At 33.4% G+C, this 18,614-nt stretch overlaps 1 protein-coding gene across 10 annotated transcripts in view; it reads right to left on the reverse strand.

Annotated features, from left to right (window-relative positions):
* Positions 1-18,614, reverse strand: part of LRP1B (LDL receptor related protein 1B) — a 1,828,472-nt gene that overhangs the window by 207,497 nt on the left and 1,602,361 nt on the right. For all 10 annotated transcript variants that reach the window (XM_077861563.1, XM_077861564.1, XM_077861559.1 and 7 more), the window contains one exon: positions 14,356-14,555. In XM_077861563.1, the coding sequence (XP_077717689.1) occupies positions 14,356-14,555 (200 nt within the window). The remainder of the gene's footprint in view (positions 1-14,355; positions 14,556-18,614) is intronic.

An 18,614-nucleotide genomic window follows, 5' to 3' on the forward strand; every position in this document is an offset into this window, starting at 1 on the left:
ATGACCAAGAATTAATATTTGGCATATTCCTCATTCAGGAGTAACTGAAAAACTCAAAACTTTTGAACTCAAAAGTTCAAATACAATTTGTTGTTTTTATTCAGCTGGGCCAAATGTGCTCAGAGAATGCACTATGACACAGAGAAAATAGAAATAAAAGCAATAAGATGAGACTCCTCCAAACAGGTGACACTTTAAACCACTAATGACTATCACTGTAGGATCTAACCAGAAATCCATCTCAGAGTAGATACTATGCCTATAAAGTAAGCAAAAACTCAAGAAAAATCCATATGTGTATACTTTTGATGTAAGCACTGAAACTGAATTGTCTGTGTACTCCTATGGACATGAACCCTACTGCTAGGATGATAAGTGGAACAGGATAGAAAGATGCAAAGGACACTTTACCAGAACGAATCATATCTGAATTATTTACACTAACTATTCCCACCTCCCCTCTTTGGCTGTATAAAATCATTCCAGAAAGATTTAAAAAAATGTGGTATAATGTTAATCAGGTGAATCCTGGTGATGGGTGATTACAACAATCTTTCAACATATGTGTATGTTTGGAAATCTTAAAATGAAAATTGGCAGAAAAAGTTGTAACTTCGAGAAAGTTTCCATTCAAATTTCCTTAGATGCAAAGAAAATAGTTGTATCATTAAATATGGACTCAAAAAGATAATTACCATTTAAAAAATCTCAGTCCACCAGAGATTCAATTAGTTTATACACAAAAAGTGGAATTATTGTAAGAATTTTCTTAACACCTCTAATGTTGCATAGTCTTTTAATTATTATTATTATTATTATTATTATTATTATTATTATTATTATTTAGTCTTTTCATTATTCAGTAAGTAACTTATAGCTGACATTTGTTAAGAATTCTAGTACCAGGGAGTTGGCAGTGGTTTTCAGTAGGTGGCCCCACAACAAAGAATGATCAGGCCCAGATATTAATAGTTCTGAGATTGTGAAACCCTGTAGTAGTAGATCTACTTTATATACCTTGTTTTATTTAATATGCATCATTTTATTGCATAGTAGTAGGTAGATCTCACTTAATAGACAAAAAAGCTAAGATTTGGACAGTTTAATACCTTGACTAAAAGGGGGATTAAAAACTGGTAAATGAAGTACTGGTATTTTAATCTAAATCAGACTCTGGCTGCTGAGTTCTTTACATTTTACCTACTAGTGCTGCTTTCAAGGAAGCCAGCCTTATAGGTTAAGTATTGTAATAGACTAAATTGTTTCCTTCTTTTCCAAATTCATATGCTGAAGCCCTACTCCCCAAGATGACTGCTTTTGGAGATAGGTAAAAGTGGGGTCCTAATTCAATATGAGCAGTGTCCTTATAAGAAGAGAGAAACAGAAACACTAGGGGAGTACACATACAGGGGAAAGGTCTTGTGATGACATAGCAAGAAGAAGCCCATCTACCGGCCAAGGAGAGAGGCCTCAGGAGAATCCAAGTGTGCTACCACCTTGGTCTGGACTTCTGGCTTCCAGAAAATAAACTGTTGTTTAAGCCACCCAGCTTGTAGTACATTGAATGGTAGCCTTAGCAAAGCAATACAAGTATATAAAGCAATAAGACTAATTTCATAAGTTCCATGTGAAAGTGCATGGGGCAGAAGGGTGTGAAAGGACAAACAGACTCCATGCTGAGCACAGTGCCTGACTTAGGGCTCCATCCCAGAACCCAAAGATCATGACCTGAGCTGAAACCAAGAGTCAGATGCTTAACCAACTGAGTCACCCAGGCACCCTGAAAGTCAGTTCATTTAATTACTTGATTGAAATTACTTCATATTTTCAGACATGGGGCAATTTAAGTATTGCGCACATTTGCTATCTCTAAGCTTGTAGTGACTACCCACCAGAAAATCTCTGTCATCAGATAATTGGTATACATTTATGGAGATCAAAAAGGTGAACTCTTATTTCAGAAGAAACATGGCACACAGCTGAATGTACAGAAAATGTAGAAAAGGACAAGATGACGAAATTAGTCCATTTGCCCAAAGTGACCATCTGTTTGATTTAATCCCTTGCTTGAAATTGGCTTAAAGGACAGGACTGTCACTCTTAGCCTTAAAGGCCCACTCCGGGGCTGCTCATTTGGCAAACATATTTATTTCCTAAATAGCATCAAATGCAACCTCCAGAGTATTTGTTCTAGAGAAAACAAAGTTAAAACACCCACTTACGTTAACAAGGGGAAATCCAGTCCTACATATCTAACACGTTGGGTAGTAAATCCAACATTCTATTCTCTAAGAGATGGTGATTATACAAAAAATAATGTCAGTGAAAATCAAGCAAACAAAAGTAAGCAAAAAAACAAAAAAAACACACACACAAACAAACAAGATGTTTTTATGTTGCCTTTCTAGGAGCTCAGCTTACAACTTGGCAGTACGCCTTATTTTCTTCTTGAGGACTTAAACCGCTCCAATAAGTTGACTATTTGCTTAAGCTTCTATGAAAAAAAAATGCCATATATTAACTGCTAAATGATAAATATAAATAAATGAATATCATGTTTCCTTTTCCATAAACAGATGAAGAATTCAGCCCACACTGAGACTAAATGAGATGTTCTAAGCCAAATCATCATATATTCTGATATAAGAAACTTTCCTGATTCAGAATGAGAAAAATAAAATTGCTTATCTTTGGTTGTCTGTGTTTTTACTTATTTTTACTTTGTAAATATGTATGTATATATGTGTACATGCATTCATATATTACATATATGTACATTTGTAATATATCTATTATACACAAGATTTGTGTGTGTTCATATATAATTCATAAGTTTATAACAATAAATAAGTCCATATAAATATAAACATGGAATGTGATGGCATGAGGGAAACATTTAACAAATTCACTGAGATGTGACTGTTTATGGAAATAGTTGTCAATGTTTTCTCAAAATAACAATGGCTGTCCTTTTTAAGAGAAAAATAATATTACCGATTATCATATGTAAGACTGCACTTGCTTAATTAAAAGAGAAATGTGAAAAATAAAATTAAGGAACTTTTCATTTATAGGTATTCAATAGTCATATAAAATAAGACTGAAAAACAAAACCAAAAACAAAAACAAACAAAAAAAGACTGAAAAAAACAGACATATTCTGTGAGCTGCAGTTTAACAGGTATTTATTATGTATTTAAAGCCTATTTTAAAGCTGCTTTCTGCAGTTAAGTCTATTCTGGATAACAGCTTTATTTATTATACTGTTGCCAGCATTTCACTCAAGTATTAGGCTCTTAATTTTTATCTTATAGACTATATCTATTAGAATAAAGAAGTTGGTATTTTGCAAAAAATACATCAAAGAAATATTCTTTGTGGAGGTTTTCCTTTTTAGTCATACTGGATGCTATCCTATCAATGTTCCTAGTAATAATGACAAATAGAATAGGTAGCAATCTGGAATGCTTTTGCCTTAACCACTGCCTCACAATGAGAGTTATTCTATTACAATACTCTTGATTATTCTTTTTTTTTTTTGGATAGCATTCATCATGCTAAACAAGTGTATTCCTGGATAATATCATTCTAATTTTGTAGAATTTTTAGTTTAGATACTTAACAAAATGCACCAATTACATTGCAGTATCCATCTTTTGTAGAGTTAAAATGTCATAATTGATGCTATGGGAAGGATATAATATTGGGATAATGGCAGATTCAGCATGACTTTGCCTAATGGGTTAAAGTAGAAATTTCACTAGAGAATACAACCACCAAATTCAATGATTATTATTATGAATAAATCAATACAAAGAGTAAGTTGAACATTACTTTTTTTTCTTCTTTTTTAGTATAAATAATTTATATATTGTTTGGAGGAAAATACCCAAATAGTTGTCACTGTATGACTGACTAAGTTTGGAAATTTAATCTCCTAAAAATTTAAAGTACACAGCATATCAAATAAAACATTAAATTTTGTCATCTTTTTCTTTTTTAATGTATTTGAAGACTCCCATTGCTTATTCTTGGTGCCGTTATACCAAGTAAAGGCTCAAACTCCCTTACACTTGATATACTGCAAATTTTTTCCAACCTTTTCATTGTTTTCAATCTCTTCTAATCTCTTTTGTGTCAGTCAGGTTTCCTGAAGTGAACAAAGAACACATTTTTAAATTATAACTGAAAAAAATTTAATAAATGAATTATTTACAATGGTGTGGGCATGGCCAATGGACTGATGATGATGGATTGTATTTTCCCAGGTCTGTTATCACAACCTGGTAAAAGCTATAGCCTAGGGAAAAGAACCATGCAACAAGAACAGTGATCATTCAGTGGAAGAGCTCAGCCACTGCCAAACCACTGTGGTCGGGCCTGAGGGATGGGAAATAAACAAATATTCCAACATCTTCCTCCATTCACCAATCTGGCAATCCCATGGATTCAATTCAACTTGAAGCGAAGATGACAGAGCCTGGGTGATGCAGTTCACAGAAGTCCACATTCTAACATGTAGGAAGGACATTGGCAAAGTGGTAAAGGTAGGATAACCTAGAACTTTGCCCAGTCAATATTTCCAATATTTTTTTAATCTCACATATCTCTCCCCTAATCAAATATCATCAATGACACGCATTCATAGGCAGTTTAGTGCAAACTTTCAAGCTTGATGAAAACACCATCTGTCTTCAGAAGAGAGGATCAGGATGTTCATTAATCCTCTATTTCGAGAGACTCTGATACTAACAATTTTCCCTGACATCCTTCTAGAAAAATAATATATAACAAGCTCTGTAGAGAAGCTAGGGCATAAATTAAGGAGCAGGGCATGAAAACCCAAAAAGGGAAGAAATGAAACAAAGAAAAACAATTAGAATTGAAAAAAATGAGGTGAGGTTAAAGTAAGGATGCAGAAAGAATATAGTCTGGTAAACCCACGATAAAATTAGATGATGGAAGAAAATGGTTTAACATACCAAAGAAAGTGGGAGATCCAAGACAGGGTCAGTTAGTGGGTGGATCATGGTTTTTAGTTTATGAAAAGTGAGAATAGTAAGTGAGAAAAGGGCCCCAGTATACGAATTTCCAGACAATGACTGCTGAGCCATTGGCTGTAGGTACAAAGATCCCATCAAAAAGAATGTCCTTGATGTAACCTTTGGGCCAAGGACGTTTGTTCTATGTCAGTAATTATGCATTCCCTTCAGTGTTATTGATTGCAGAGTCCTTTTTTGTAAGTATTCCTTCAGAACCATCTATAATAAGATACGAAATATTGCATTTAATATTTGCCTCTATGAACATTTTTCTTGCCTACTCTTTAATGCAAAGTTGCTTAATGGTAATAGTATTATAAACAAAATGGATCCAAAGTCCATTGTTCAAAATGAATAAGGCATTGAGAATTGGCAAGAACACAAAGGATATCCAACTTTTCCAAATATTATGATAGAATTTCAAAATTTATTTTTTTCTAATAAAAACATAATCTTTCAAGATATACACCCATCAGTTGAAATCTTAAAGTGGATAAAAAAATTAAATTTCTTCTATTCAGCATATGTCATAGTGTATAGCAGACCTGAGCTGCTACTACTTGGGGGTCTGCTTATATGACACTGTCTTTTAAATACTGACAAATGTCCAAACAAGAGTTACACTTCCCTCCTTAATGTATTAGTGTATACTGGGACACTCAAATGTATAACTTCTTGAAACAAATATAATGTATGATGGCAAATATAGAAATTAATGCTGTATTTAGAGTTCTTTAAAGCCATTAGTAAGAGGCTAAAAGCATCCTTTGTTCATCTTTTTCTAGTATTTTGCCTCTTATTTTCTACCTTGTCACTTCAAATAATATGTATTCTCTATATAGATTAAGAATATGTGGTTTAGGGACCCCTGGGTGGCTCAGTGGTTTGGCACCTGCCTTTGGCCCAGGACATGATCCTGGAGTCCCGGGATCGAGTCTCACATCGGGCTCCCTGCATGGAGCCTTCTTCTCCCTCTGCCTGTGTCACTGCCTCTCTCTCTCTCTCTCTCTCTCTCTCTGTGTGTGTCTCTCATGAATAAATAAACAAAATTTAAAAAAAATATGTGGTTTTAATATAATTCAACCACTTTCTGTGTCCCACCTAAATATTTTTAAAGTTATTCATAATAGAGGTCAAATATGACCATTTCAATATTTCACAACTGAAAAAGTATTCCTATTAATAAATGTGAGAGTTTATAAAGCAGATGATGCAAATTGTAGTACGTTTATTTTGAAAACTAGACTATGCTTATAAATATCATCTCTTGACCAGGACATTGCTCTCTAGCCTCTAAACAAATCAACATTGCTTTGTATACTTGGTAAACATGTAGTCCTGTTGCTTTGAAAGGTTCTGAGATTTTCTGCTGGTGACACAAACCTTCATAGGCATTTGGCAATGTGTTTTTGGAGCCGATTTTCAACTATCAATACTAAATTTAGGAGGTATGATACTCCACACACATATACATTAGGAATATGTTTGTTTAAGACTCCTAATGAAAGCTGAAGCCTTAAAAAAAGAGTACTTTGCCTTTGGGACAGATATCATTTGCGCCATTTATGTGAATTTAGTATCTATCTGGTCTTCTCACATTCCTAAAATTATAAAAAAATGTTCTAGAATAAAAACAGAAAAGAGTGTAACATATTTCAAGCATTTTAAAATGTGTTCTAGGTAGTCCTAGGAACAAGTAGGGATAGGTGAGGGAGTTGTCCTAGTTCCAACCTCAGCTTCTGTCCCAGTTCCAACATCAGCTAAATTCTTTTAAGAAATGTTAGAAAAACACTGATTAGATAGAAGCTTCTCTGGGTATAAACATGGAACCACACTGTGGCAAAGCAACTTGCTTAAATTAGAGCGTAATCTGGACCAAAGCCAGATCTACTGATCCCTAATACCCCACTGCCTCCTATTTAAGATGGATCAGATTGTTGAATGCAGCTGAAAACTCATGCTAGGGTAATACTCAAAATTTTCCACTTAAAAAATATATGGAACATATGTGGCATTTGCAAAATAATAATCTATTTAAACATATACACAATTTAATGTAACATGTCCTATTCAAGGAACAAAACTGAAAGATATGATTGACACTGAAATTCTAAGACTTTTTAGAAATGGCAGTTAATTTCAATTTATTTTACTGTTTCAGGAACATTTCTATAGTAACTGAATTGTATTCTGCTCCCTTCCATTAACTTTTATTGTATTGTAAACAGCAGCACATCAACACCGTTGGCATAAAATAGCCTATGAAATCTACTGTTTGTAATGGACTGTAAATGATAGGGATTTTTTTTGAAAGTACTAAAATGAAATATCCTACCAAGAAAGAAACACTCTAGAATATTGTAAAATCAGAGGGTGGTGTTTATTGGATTCCCTCCCTTTTTTGGTGAGTTTCGGTGTATATTTAAATATTCTAAAGATCCAAATGCAAGAGCTACTGAGTTTCAAAATATGTGAGCACAACATGCTCCCTTTATCTTTTTTCAGTGTGTTTCCCTTTCAAAACAAAACCCTTTGTATATATTTTTATGCTATTTCACCAGTAGCATGCTGAGACCTGGATTCCTTTTCCAACATTAATTAGATGATCACTGCATGGGTTATGATTTGGATTTTTTAAATCCAAACAGAGAACCTCCCCCTCACAACACAAACTTGATTCCCAAAGCAATAAACAAATGCTCGGACAGACTACGGTATTGACATTTCAGTGTGAGGACCTTCAGGTCTAGGAGTATAGAAACAAATGAAGAGCCACAGTCAACATAATTGCATGAAATTTTAAACAATTTGTCCACAAACTAAAAGACAGTTCAGCAATAAACTGTAGTTTGGAATCATACCCAATGATTATTCTTCAGAGAAATTAGCAGTTATGAGTATATATTTTTCCAGCATTCTGGATAAAATATGTACATGACCAACTGATAACACAAGGTTAAATCATTCAAGGATACAAAGAAGAGTATTATGAAAAAAATTACTAGAACAAATAGGTTTCATTCATTTATTTTTAGAACAAATAAATTGTAAAACTCAAGGTCAAACATTTCTTTTTCTTAGCTCACCCTATTGTTCATACTGATCACAAACTATTTTCAGCCTTTTTGTTAAGAAAATAGCTACCTCTCTAAGATATCTCAACCTCAATGGCACATCTAACAGAATATGAAGAAAATAAAATCTGAAGTAATGTAGTTTAATACAAGCAGTAACAATGAAATTTTGTTCTAAAGACTAAAATTTTCAGGAATTTAATCATTAAATGGAAAACAAAGCGTCTGAGTTAGAGTGCATATGCAAAATTATCACTGAAATTCTTTCTCAGGAAATATTGTATAGACTATTTTATAAATACTATATTGTATAAACTATTTTATAAATACTCCATTCTAAGAAGATTGCACTTTTTAGAATGCATGAAATTGATGACAAAATATCTTTACTTTGGTCAAATTTCAGAGGTTCTGTGGCATGGATTTCCAAATAAGATCTGGAGGTTTTCCTATAGGCTGGAGATAGAGCTAGTTTGGAAATAACAGACCCTAACATTGAACTATCCCACTAAAGCAGGGTGTACGTTTTTAAGCAACATTACTTCCCCTTTACAATCCCAAATAGACTGTTCAAAAGAAAACAACAGGCCCCAAAATGGATCACTTTGGTTAAGGCCCCAAGTCAGTAAGCCAAACTTAATGCTGAATCTAACTACAGTTTCAATCCCCTTGAAATGTCACTTTTAACCAATCAGCATAGGAATTTCCTGGTCAGCACTAGGAAATCAAGGGATAGATCCCTTCCGTCCCTCTTAAGAGGGCAACCTTGCCTAAAACAATGGATTCTGTGCTAATAATTTCCTTTTATCCACTCCCCCTCTACCTTTAAAAGTCTTTCCTTCTGTAGCTCTTTAGAGCTCACCTCACTTGCTAGACAGGAAGCTGCCTGATTGGTGAATCAACTAATAAAATGAGATTTTTGAAATTTACCTTTTTAAAAATTTTAGCAATACCAGAGAACGTGAATTTAATAAGATACATGCTTTCTTTTACAGTAATTGTGTTCTGGTGACTCAATTTTTTATTTCCTTGTTTCTCACATATTTTGCAATTTAACTACATCCAGTATTTAAATCAATCTGAAGAAATTCAGGTATGGATATACCTTTATTTGTATGAGTATTTATTTGTGCTGTTAATTGTTGCCTTTATAAGAGACAACAGGCAGGTTCGTTCAGTCAATTATCTGCTCAGAAATGCAGCTGTGTGGAAAATGGAAGGAAAGCAGGCTTTGCAACCGGTTAGGCCTGAGTTCAAATTCTGATTCTCCTGATTACTAATTGTTTGACTTTTCACAATTTTTTTAATCTCTATAGTCCTATTTGCTTGCTGCAAAATGGCTCTCATGGTGCTTTACCCAGTGTTTGTTGATGGAATGACTAAAACAGCAAGTGCTGCATCAAGCACAGTTCCTTGGACACAGTAAACTTCAGAGAGAAGTATGACTTTGTAAGAGGACAGTTCCAGCTCTTGGAACCCCAGCAGCAGACTAAGAAAAATTCCACTGAGTGCCAAAAAATAATACACACACACACACACACACACACACACACAGACAGACAAATCTAATATCACGTAATGACCAAGAATATAGGTTTTCTCCCCTTTTGCTGATTTAATCAGTTTGCAACTGTTCAACTTTAAAAGATGTTAATAACTTTTGCAATAATATTCAGAGAGAACTGAGGATTGGACTGTAATTTGAACTTTTCACAAAGACTAAGTAGGAAGCATTTGTGCATCACAGACCTCTAGTCTCTCTCAGGCTTAAATTGAAGACCAACCTGAGGTTAAAACTTCATGATCTGGCAAACATTTTGTAAAGGTTATGTGATCCACTGAACGAGAGGCTTAGAATTTTAGTTCTGGAATTCTCCTTTGACGCCATTTCCCCCTCTGCCCCAACATCCTTATTTCCATAGATGAGGCAACTGAAATCTAGGGAAATTACCTACACCTTTTGGGGTGAAAAAGCTAGTCAGCAGTACCTCCTACCCCACATTGCAGTCATTTGCAATCTTTCTTCTAGATAAATTATCAAGAGTTCTGAAATGCTATTTAGGGAAAGATACAATGGAGATTGTTGAATCATAGCCTTAGAATTCCTCTTATGTTGACCCTTTTGTTAAAATTAATGTGCCTCTCATCAAAACAGAGCTTTTCAAAAAGAGTCTCTAAGTTATGCTTAGTTTGGTACTTTTAAAATGTACAAATATACATGAAACTAATAAGTCATCAAAATGATGTTATTTTTCCCGAGCTAAGTGGATGGTGATATAAAACGTTGCAACTGGACCACCACTATTTCTGCTAGTTTAAGCTTACAGATGCCCCTCTCCTATTTTCTTTTCTTTTCTGTTTTTCTTACCAAATAACTTCTGAGTGTGATACTTTATCCCTATTCCCACAGCTATAATCACTTTCAGTATTTTCTCCTAAAATATTTTAACAGCCTCTAAATTGGTTACCCTTCTAGGGTCTTTCATTTTCCATGCTGCTGTAAAGTCTAATGATAGCACTCTATCAACTAAACACCATCAATGGCTCCCTATGACCTAAAGGATAAATTCCAAATTACTTAGCACACAAGACCTGTCACAATCTGGCCCATATTTGCCCTTATTTATCTAGTGACATTTTCTCTCTCTCATACAACTTCCAGTCAGAGCCAAGTTGTGTAAACCCCATGCTATTTCAAGACTCTATTACATCTTTGCACACGCTGTTCCCTCTGTGTGAAGAATCCTTTATACATTTCTCCATATGGAGAACTTGTACTAAATCTCTCATTTTATCAGATTCCCTTACTTCAGCAATGGCTTTTCTACTCCTCCCTGTATTTCAGAATATTTTTTATATTCCTCTAATCCCAATCTAATTTATGTTTTTACTTACATATCAGTTGTTTTCCCCATTACCTACAAGTCCTTTAAAAACACAAACATATTCATCTTTGTAACTTGAGGGCCTAGCATAATGCATGAGAGAGACATCAGTGTTTGTTGAATGAATACATGAATGAATGTATGGGCAGATCTAAAGGGAAGAAATCAGAGAAACTTAAAAAAATGAACTAATGGAAATTTGATTTAAAATAAACTGTTTGACTCAGTCATCCAGTAGCATGTATAATATTCTACAGCATCGTTATATTAAACCATATTATTATATATTAGTTCTAGTAAAAACCAGAAGAATGATATAAACAGGCATTAGGAAGAGGTTCACATGGCTAAGATTGCATCTAGATGCTCCTAAGCTGGCAAAATGACTGTTTTTGTTTGTTTGTTTGTTTGTTTAATTTTGCAATGTGGTATTTAAACCAGTAGGAAAGTGGGTTGGGGCAGGGGAGGTAGCAGAGAAAGATGGATGGAACTTCTTAAGCAAACTGTAAGTCACATGTACCCTGGAGGTAATCTGATCTATTGTTTAGGGCACAGAATTCTGAATTTTAGAAGTTCTTAGGTTGGATAAGTAATAGAAAATTAATGCTTCATTATGAAATTATTGCATGGTTAAATTGCAATATGCTTGTAGAAAAAAAATCTGTCAGGGTTTGTTTTTCTCTGCTATTATAATTTGTTTTTCAAAAAGAGCCATAATTTTGAAATTTCTCATATGCCTTTCATGCTCTCAAATTATTTGGTCATGAATGGCCTACCCCACTTTTTTGATAAATTTTGTTTCTACTCTTAACAAGCAGAATAAATGAGAACAATAACACGAGTCTGGTTAACAGAAAAAGAAGAGATCAGTGACCAAATAAACACAAAAGTTATTATTAACGTCAAAGTCTCAATTTCCACCTCCACATACATAATTAAGAGACCACAGTGTTCTTTATGTCTTTAGGGGGAAAGTGTTAGGGGTAAAAAACACTACTCCTCTTCACATACATAGGAAATGAATGGCTCTTTTCTCATTGGCTGTGGAGTTGGCATAATTTTGGCCACCTACAATTAGTAGCTCATTAGTGACTTACTAGGTAATTGTTGGCTTACATTCAGATACTGGCAGATGCCTGATAAGACACTTAATGAATTTTTCATTAGTCTTTCTGAGAAAGTCTTCAAGGGAAAAAATACTTCTGATTGCAGCAGCTCTTTCAGTTTCTTTTGCTCCCCCCCCTTGAGCCTCCAAGTATTTTCAAAATCAAATTTTAAAATGTTAACAACATCATACCTGGGTATCTCTCAGGCAAGCATTTTACTCTCATAAATTTAGTGCTATTTCTCCGTTACATATGTGGCTCTACCCAAAGTCACCACCAGTACCATGATTGCAAGACACTTCACTTATATGCATTTAATTTTGTCAAAGTTTTCAAAGCATTAGTCACCCACATATCTGACATGATTTCTAACTAATGAATAGGGGAAGGAGACAATAATTTCTAATAGACAACATTTTTAACTGCAATTTGTGTTCAAACTGAAAGTCTTGAGTGAAATTAGCCAAATATTTGATGTTGTAAGAAATTTTTAACATTCATTTATCTAACAAAAAATGGCTTAAATTTTATTGTACGGCGGAAATTTTTAGCAGAAAGTAAGGCATTCACAACCACCTAGCACTTTTAGAGATGCTGAAAATAGATGGTTCATAGTTACATGGGGAAAATACTGATTGCCACAATAAAACTTTCAATTATATCATCTAAGAATGTTGCAGAACATTTCATTATTGATTCTTCAGAGAAGATATAACTGCTGAATGCTAAGTGTGGTTTTGATTTGTCAACATTACTTTTGCTGTAATTAAAATCCTAAAGTCATCTTTAAATAATTCTTCACTCAAATTGCATCCTGATGAGTTTCTTTATCTCTATAATTGGATTGCCAACACCTAAATAAGTGACTCATCCAACTGCACTTGTGATATCTCAATGTTCTTGCCCCTAAAAAAGCACCTCTAAAAGCTTTCGCCAGCATTTTTAGTTAGAATTATATATTTGTTTAAATATTACTGAGAGGGACATTGGCAAAATCATTAAATGGTGTGACTTCAGTGACTTTTATCTCTTGTTTATTTACTTATTTATGTATTCAGTGGCTTCATGCTTTTCAAGACTCCACACTGGCACACTTTTACATGGCCTCGCCTGACAATGAGATTATCAATAATCCTCTCCTACCATCTACCCCCTTGCCCTCTTCCCTGGGGTTTTGTTCTAAGCTTGCTGTCAGAGAAGAAAGCAGCCAGAGAAGTTGAACCAGGCTATTATGTGGGCTTCCTCTGGGATCTCTCTGTGAAAATTGTGCTCTTACTCTTTGAAGATAAAAACACCTAATAACAAAGGTGACATTAGGTCAATAAAGATCAATTAAAATAAAAAAAAAAAAGCATTTATCTTCATTCTGGGAAAAATCTCATCTTTACACATCTAAAATATTTTGAGTGTACAGGGGAATCATTTGTGGTTTCTGTTGCATCCTGTCATCTCTGGATGCACCCTTTCTCCTTCCGCATGTCCTTCTCCGATGCTCTTTAGAAATCCCTCATCCCATCTCCTCAAAGACTTCCTTCCCCCTCATCCCTAATCCTAGTGTCACTTTCCTCATATCCAATTGCTTCATTCTCTTCCTTTATATTTACAGTTTTATAATCTACTCAGTAATGAAAAATAGAAAAAAATGTATCTGTAGAATTTTACATTTGTTGATATTCAAATGATTTCCTGAACGTTACTGTAATTTGAAAGCTGTTTTCCATGTTAAGTTTTGTGGCCACTGTTGATTAGATAACAATAAATTTAATCATATGTACAGTATAATTGATAACTTTTAAATACGATTACCTTACTGTCTTTAAAGAATTGTACTTAGTATTTTTAAAACACCAAGCCCTACCAGAAGGATAATAACCTTATGTTTATAAGCAAATAACCTGTTTCAATTCAGTTACGATGTATGTGTATATTAACAAAGAAGAACATTGTTCATTTACTATAAAAAGTATTCAGAAACATACAATTAGAGAAAATATTGTCAAAATGATTTTTATACATGATCACAGCAGTTCTGAATAAATACACCTAATTCTTATTTATCAATATTGTTATAAAGGAGTATAATAGTGCAATCTTGAATTGTAAAATGTATTTAAGAGAAATTATAATGAATACATATAATTGTGTATATATTTTCTTTTTTTTTTTTTTTTTGAAGTGTGTACTTATTTTCTAAACAAATAATTTATGTACTGTTAAAGTACTGAGTCATTTGTGCTACTGGACCAACCTTTGTGTCTATGAGATCCATCCATGTTGCTAAATTCAATGTGATTTTCATCAGCCCAGTAGAGTCTATGGTTGACATAATCTATTGTTAATGCCATAGGTCTAGAAATCTTGTTTTCTATGACAACACTCTGATTGGTTCCATCCATTCCAACACGGCCAATGTGAGGGTACTCACAGCAGTCAATCCAATACAAATACCTAGGAAAGAAAATCAATAGCCATTTTGTTTACAGACACTCAGGGAGTAAAACATCATACAATATTTCACTTATTAACTCAGCTATTCCCAAATTAAGTCTTGGTATCTCTTTGAATTGTAAGTTCTAAGAAGTATATTTTGATGCAAGCTTTTCTTATGATTTTCATTAGAGTACCATTGAAATATACATATAACTTTAAATATCTTTCCTTTAGCACATAAGCCTATATATATTATATATCATATGATATTTCTCAAGTGTTAACAAATCACAGATCTGTAAAAATAACAGAGGTAAGCCTTCAAGCTGCATCTGTAATGTTGGAGGAATAATACTATCCAGATGTAGTTTTTTTCTTCTTTTTAGTTCATTATCAATGAAAAGTTCAAAATGATTCATGGGAGAGTACATTATATTTGCCTGAATCTGCATTATTCAATGTGGTAGCCTCGTGATTATCAACATTTAAATAGATTAGAATCATATAAAATTAAATGAACTGGATTGTTTCTCAGTCACACTAGCCACATTCCAGGTACTCAATAACCAATGTCTCCCAGGACTCCTGGTGGCTCAGTGGTTGCGCATTTGCCTTCAGCTCAGGGCATGATCCCAGGGTCCTGAGATCGAGTCCACATCAGTCTCCCTGCATGGAGCCCTCTTCTCCCTCTACCTCTCTTTCTCTGTGTCTCTCATGAATAAACAAATAAATAAAATATTTTTAAAAAAGAAAAACAACATATGTCAGTTGGCTACCATATTCAACAGCCATAGATATAGACCACTTCCATGACCTCAGAAAGTTCTATTAGATAGTGCTGATTTCAACTATGTTATTGGAAGTTCTAGAGTAAGGCATTTCAGACAGCAGTTAAAAAATAATAAAGGGAAGAAAATTATATTGAACTAAGACTGAGTTAAATATAAATATTGCACCTCAGTAAAATATAAATAATGTATAAGTGACAAATTACTGAGAAATTTCTATTTAATTAAACCACTAAAATTTTTTTCTCAAGTAGAAAAAGTCACTTTATCTTGTTGAATATGTTTCCTTCTCTACATAACTCAAGATCTGAGTTAGAGGATACTTAATATCCTTTTCACATTCAAACACTAAAACCAAAACTTATTAAGCTAATTATTTTCCCCAGATCCATTGTTTTCTTTTTTGTAAGCATAGAATCATTGGCAATTAATTCTTCAAATTTGGAAGATGTGTAATTAAAGTAATATGGTGTGAAGATTATTCTGCATGATTTATAACTAGTATACTTAGTTTAAAATCAAAATGTTCCTTAAAGAAAAATTTTCCTTATACATTCTGATATTGATAATTGGATCCCCAAAACTGATAACAAAAAGGCAGGAGATTATTTTGAAAGCAAACATATGTCAGCAAAATACAGCTAGAAAAACACACAATCCATTCTTTTCTAGCAAATTTATGGAGGTGCACCTTACTGTCTATACTAGAGATAATGGCAGTATAGATAAAAAGGAAGAAACTGAATCAGAAAGAAGTAAAAATGCAAAGATAGTTTATCTCATTGAAATCAGAACATTCTTCCTTGCCTAACTGACTCTGAATCTTGGGAACACTAACAGCAATTTTTTCCCCTAATAGATTATATATATATATATATACACACACACACACACCAGTTTCTCTCACACATGTTAGATATAACCAAATATATTTGGGCTTCCATACAACCATGCTGTTTTTGAGAACTGAATGCAAACAAAGAAAAAATTAAAGCAGCATTTCAGTAACATTCTCCACCATTACAAAGAACATGTTCAAATTGGCTTAATTAGAGGCAGTATTCATATTTCTATTTAGCTATTTACCTTATATGTGCTTGCACTTGAAATTTAAACATCCTAAAGGTAAAATATTAAATAAATAAATAAATAAATAAATAAATAAATAAATAAATAAATAATAGTTTTCTCCATCAAATGCTATCAATAAAGTATTACAAATTATTAGATGTGAATAATAATGTTTTTGGAGTCATTAAGTATTATGAATTACAAATGGTCTGACCTCCATTATTAACAGTTTACAATTTTTGTCTTTAACTTGGACCTTTTTTTTTCTCTCTCTTTTTGGCTGGTCTTATTACCATCTTGAACCAAGATACCAAGAACAGGACTCCATACTTCATGGAGTTCGACATCTGTTACATCATCAGAAAGTTTGTGAAAGAGTTCCCAGCCCAAAATCTTGTCACTGCCATTTCAGCTCTCTTTAAAAAAAAGCACAACATACTTCTCTCAATCATTCTTCACCATTGAAATGTGTGTCAGTTCAGCTCTAGTTGGAGTATTTACAGTTCTACATTTTCACTTCTGTGCTTTCATGAAATCACTGGAAGAGATCCTTCCTCTTCAATTACATAGACTTTTTCATATAGACTTAATTCACGTTGCCCCTCAATTCTCCACAAATTCTTCCTTGATCACATTTTTCAAGATAGGATTCAAGATTGAACATGTTTGAGAAATACTTTGTTTAACAAAGTAAGCATCATTTCTTTTTATTGTGAGAACTTTCAGGATGCTTTAATACAACATGGTGCTTCTCTCAGAGGGAGGTATGGTATCCCTTTCTTATCACATAGTCTTAAGTGATAGCATTTATTTTCCTAGGGCAGTTCACAGGGAACACACTTTGGGAAACTGTGCTTTAGCTCTTTCTGCTCTACAGAATTACTTTTCTTTACTGCATGTGTATCTGAACAATTAATATATTGTGAACATATATTGTGAACAAATGACTAATGATGTAGATTCTCAGGCCTCATAATCAGAGAACCTACCTTGATTAACTCAGCTGGTGTTAACAACTCTAAGAATCCCTAGAGCCATTCTTAAGTCAATTGAGAACCATATTTTGAAACAATAATTTTCAAAGGCCATGTTATGTACCAGATACTTCTTAGACTTGGGAACACGGAGGTAAACAGATATGATTTTTGCCTTTAAAGATCTCTCCGTGAATACAGTAGAGGTGGATGTAAAACAAATAAAAAAAAAAGTACCATGATAAAACTACTTTACTATGGAGGCACAAAAGAGGGAATAATAATTTTACCAAGATGGAAGAAAGCATGAAAGAAATATTGTGCTTACTAATAGTTCTTTGAACATAAATTTTATCTTCATAGCTACATTATAAAGATAAGAAGAATCCTTATCTCCTTCCGATTTTAGAACAAAATATAACTTAATTAAAGATTTTAATGCTGTAACAGGTCTTAAAGATCATGTAGCTGAAGACCCTTATTTTACTGATAAACTGAGACCATATAAGATTATGTGTGTTGTCGTAGCCTATTATGATAGTGATACAGTTGGAACAGGCTCAGGTCTCTAGATTTATAGATTATCTTTTTCTCTAAGCAGCATTATGTAGAGTCTTAAGGAAACATGTTCTAGAAACAGATTAATCGGGTTCAAATTTCAGGTCCACCTATTACTAGCTGTGTGAATCTGGACAATTTAATTAGCCTTCTTGAGCCTGCATTTATTCACATGTTGAAAAGAATAATAATAGTTCCTCATAAGATCACCATGAGGATTAAATAACAGAATATAGGAGCAAATTTATAAGACTGAGAAACATGGAATAATAGTTTACCAAATATTAGCTTTTAGCTTTTTTTTATCTGTACTAGATATGTAATATATATTTCATATATGTCTATACACCCTCTCTCTATATATATTGGTTTAGTAATATCCACCTGATAGGTGACCTGTTGCATCTGGATACTATCTATAGTACTATATAATTTGTCTGGGTTTTGTGTGTTATTACATGATTTGTCTATTTAAGTACTCATCAACCAAAAGAATATTATGAACATACTCTATCACATTGAAGAAAACTATAGTTTAATTCTTTTCAGGTGTGAATGAATCTTCATAGACACAGAATTTCTCTCCTCATAGGTAGCTATCTTCTGATGGCTGAATTTCATTTCCTTTTCCATACTTAAGCCCTGTTACCATAACTTTTTTTCAAGTTTTTCAATAAGTCTATTCC

The sequence above is a fragment of the Canis aureus genome, chromosome 20 (assembly GCF_053574225.1).
Source record: "Canis aureus isolate CA01 chromosome 20, VMU_Caureus_v.1.0, whole genome shotgun sequence".
NCBI classification, from domain to species: domain Eukaryota; kingdom Metazoa; phylum Chordata; class Mammalia; order Carnivora; family Canidae; genus Canis; species Canis aureus.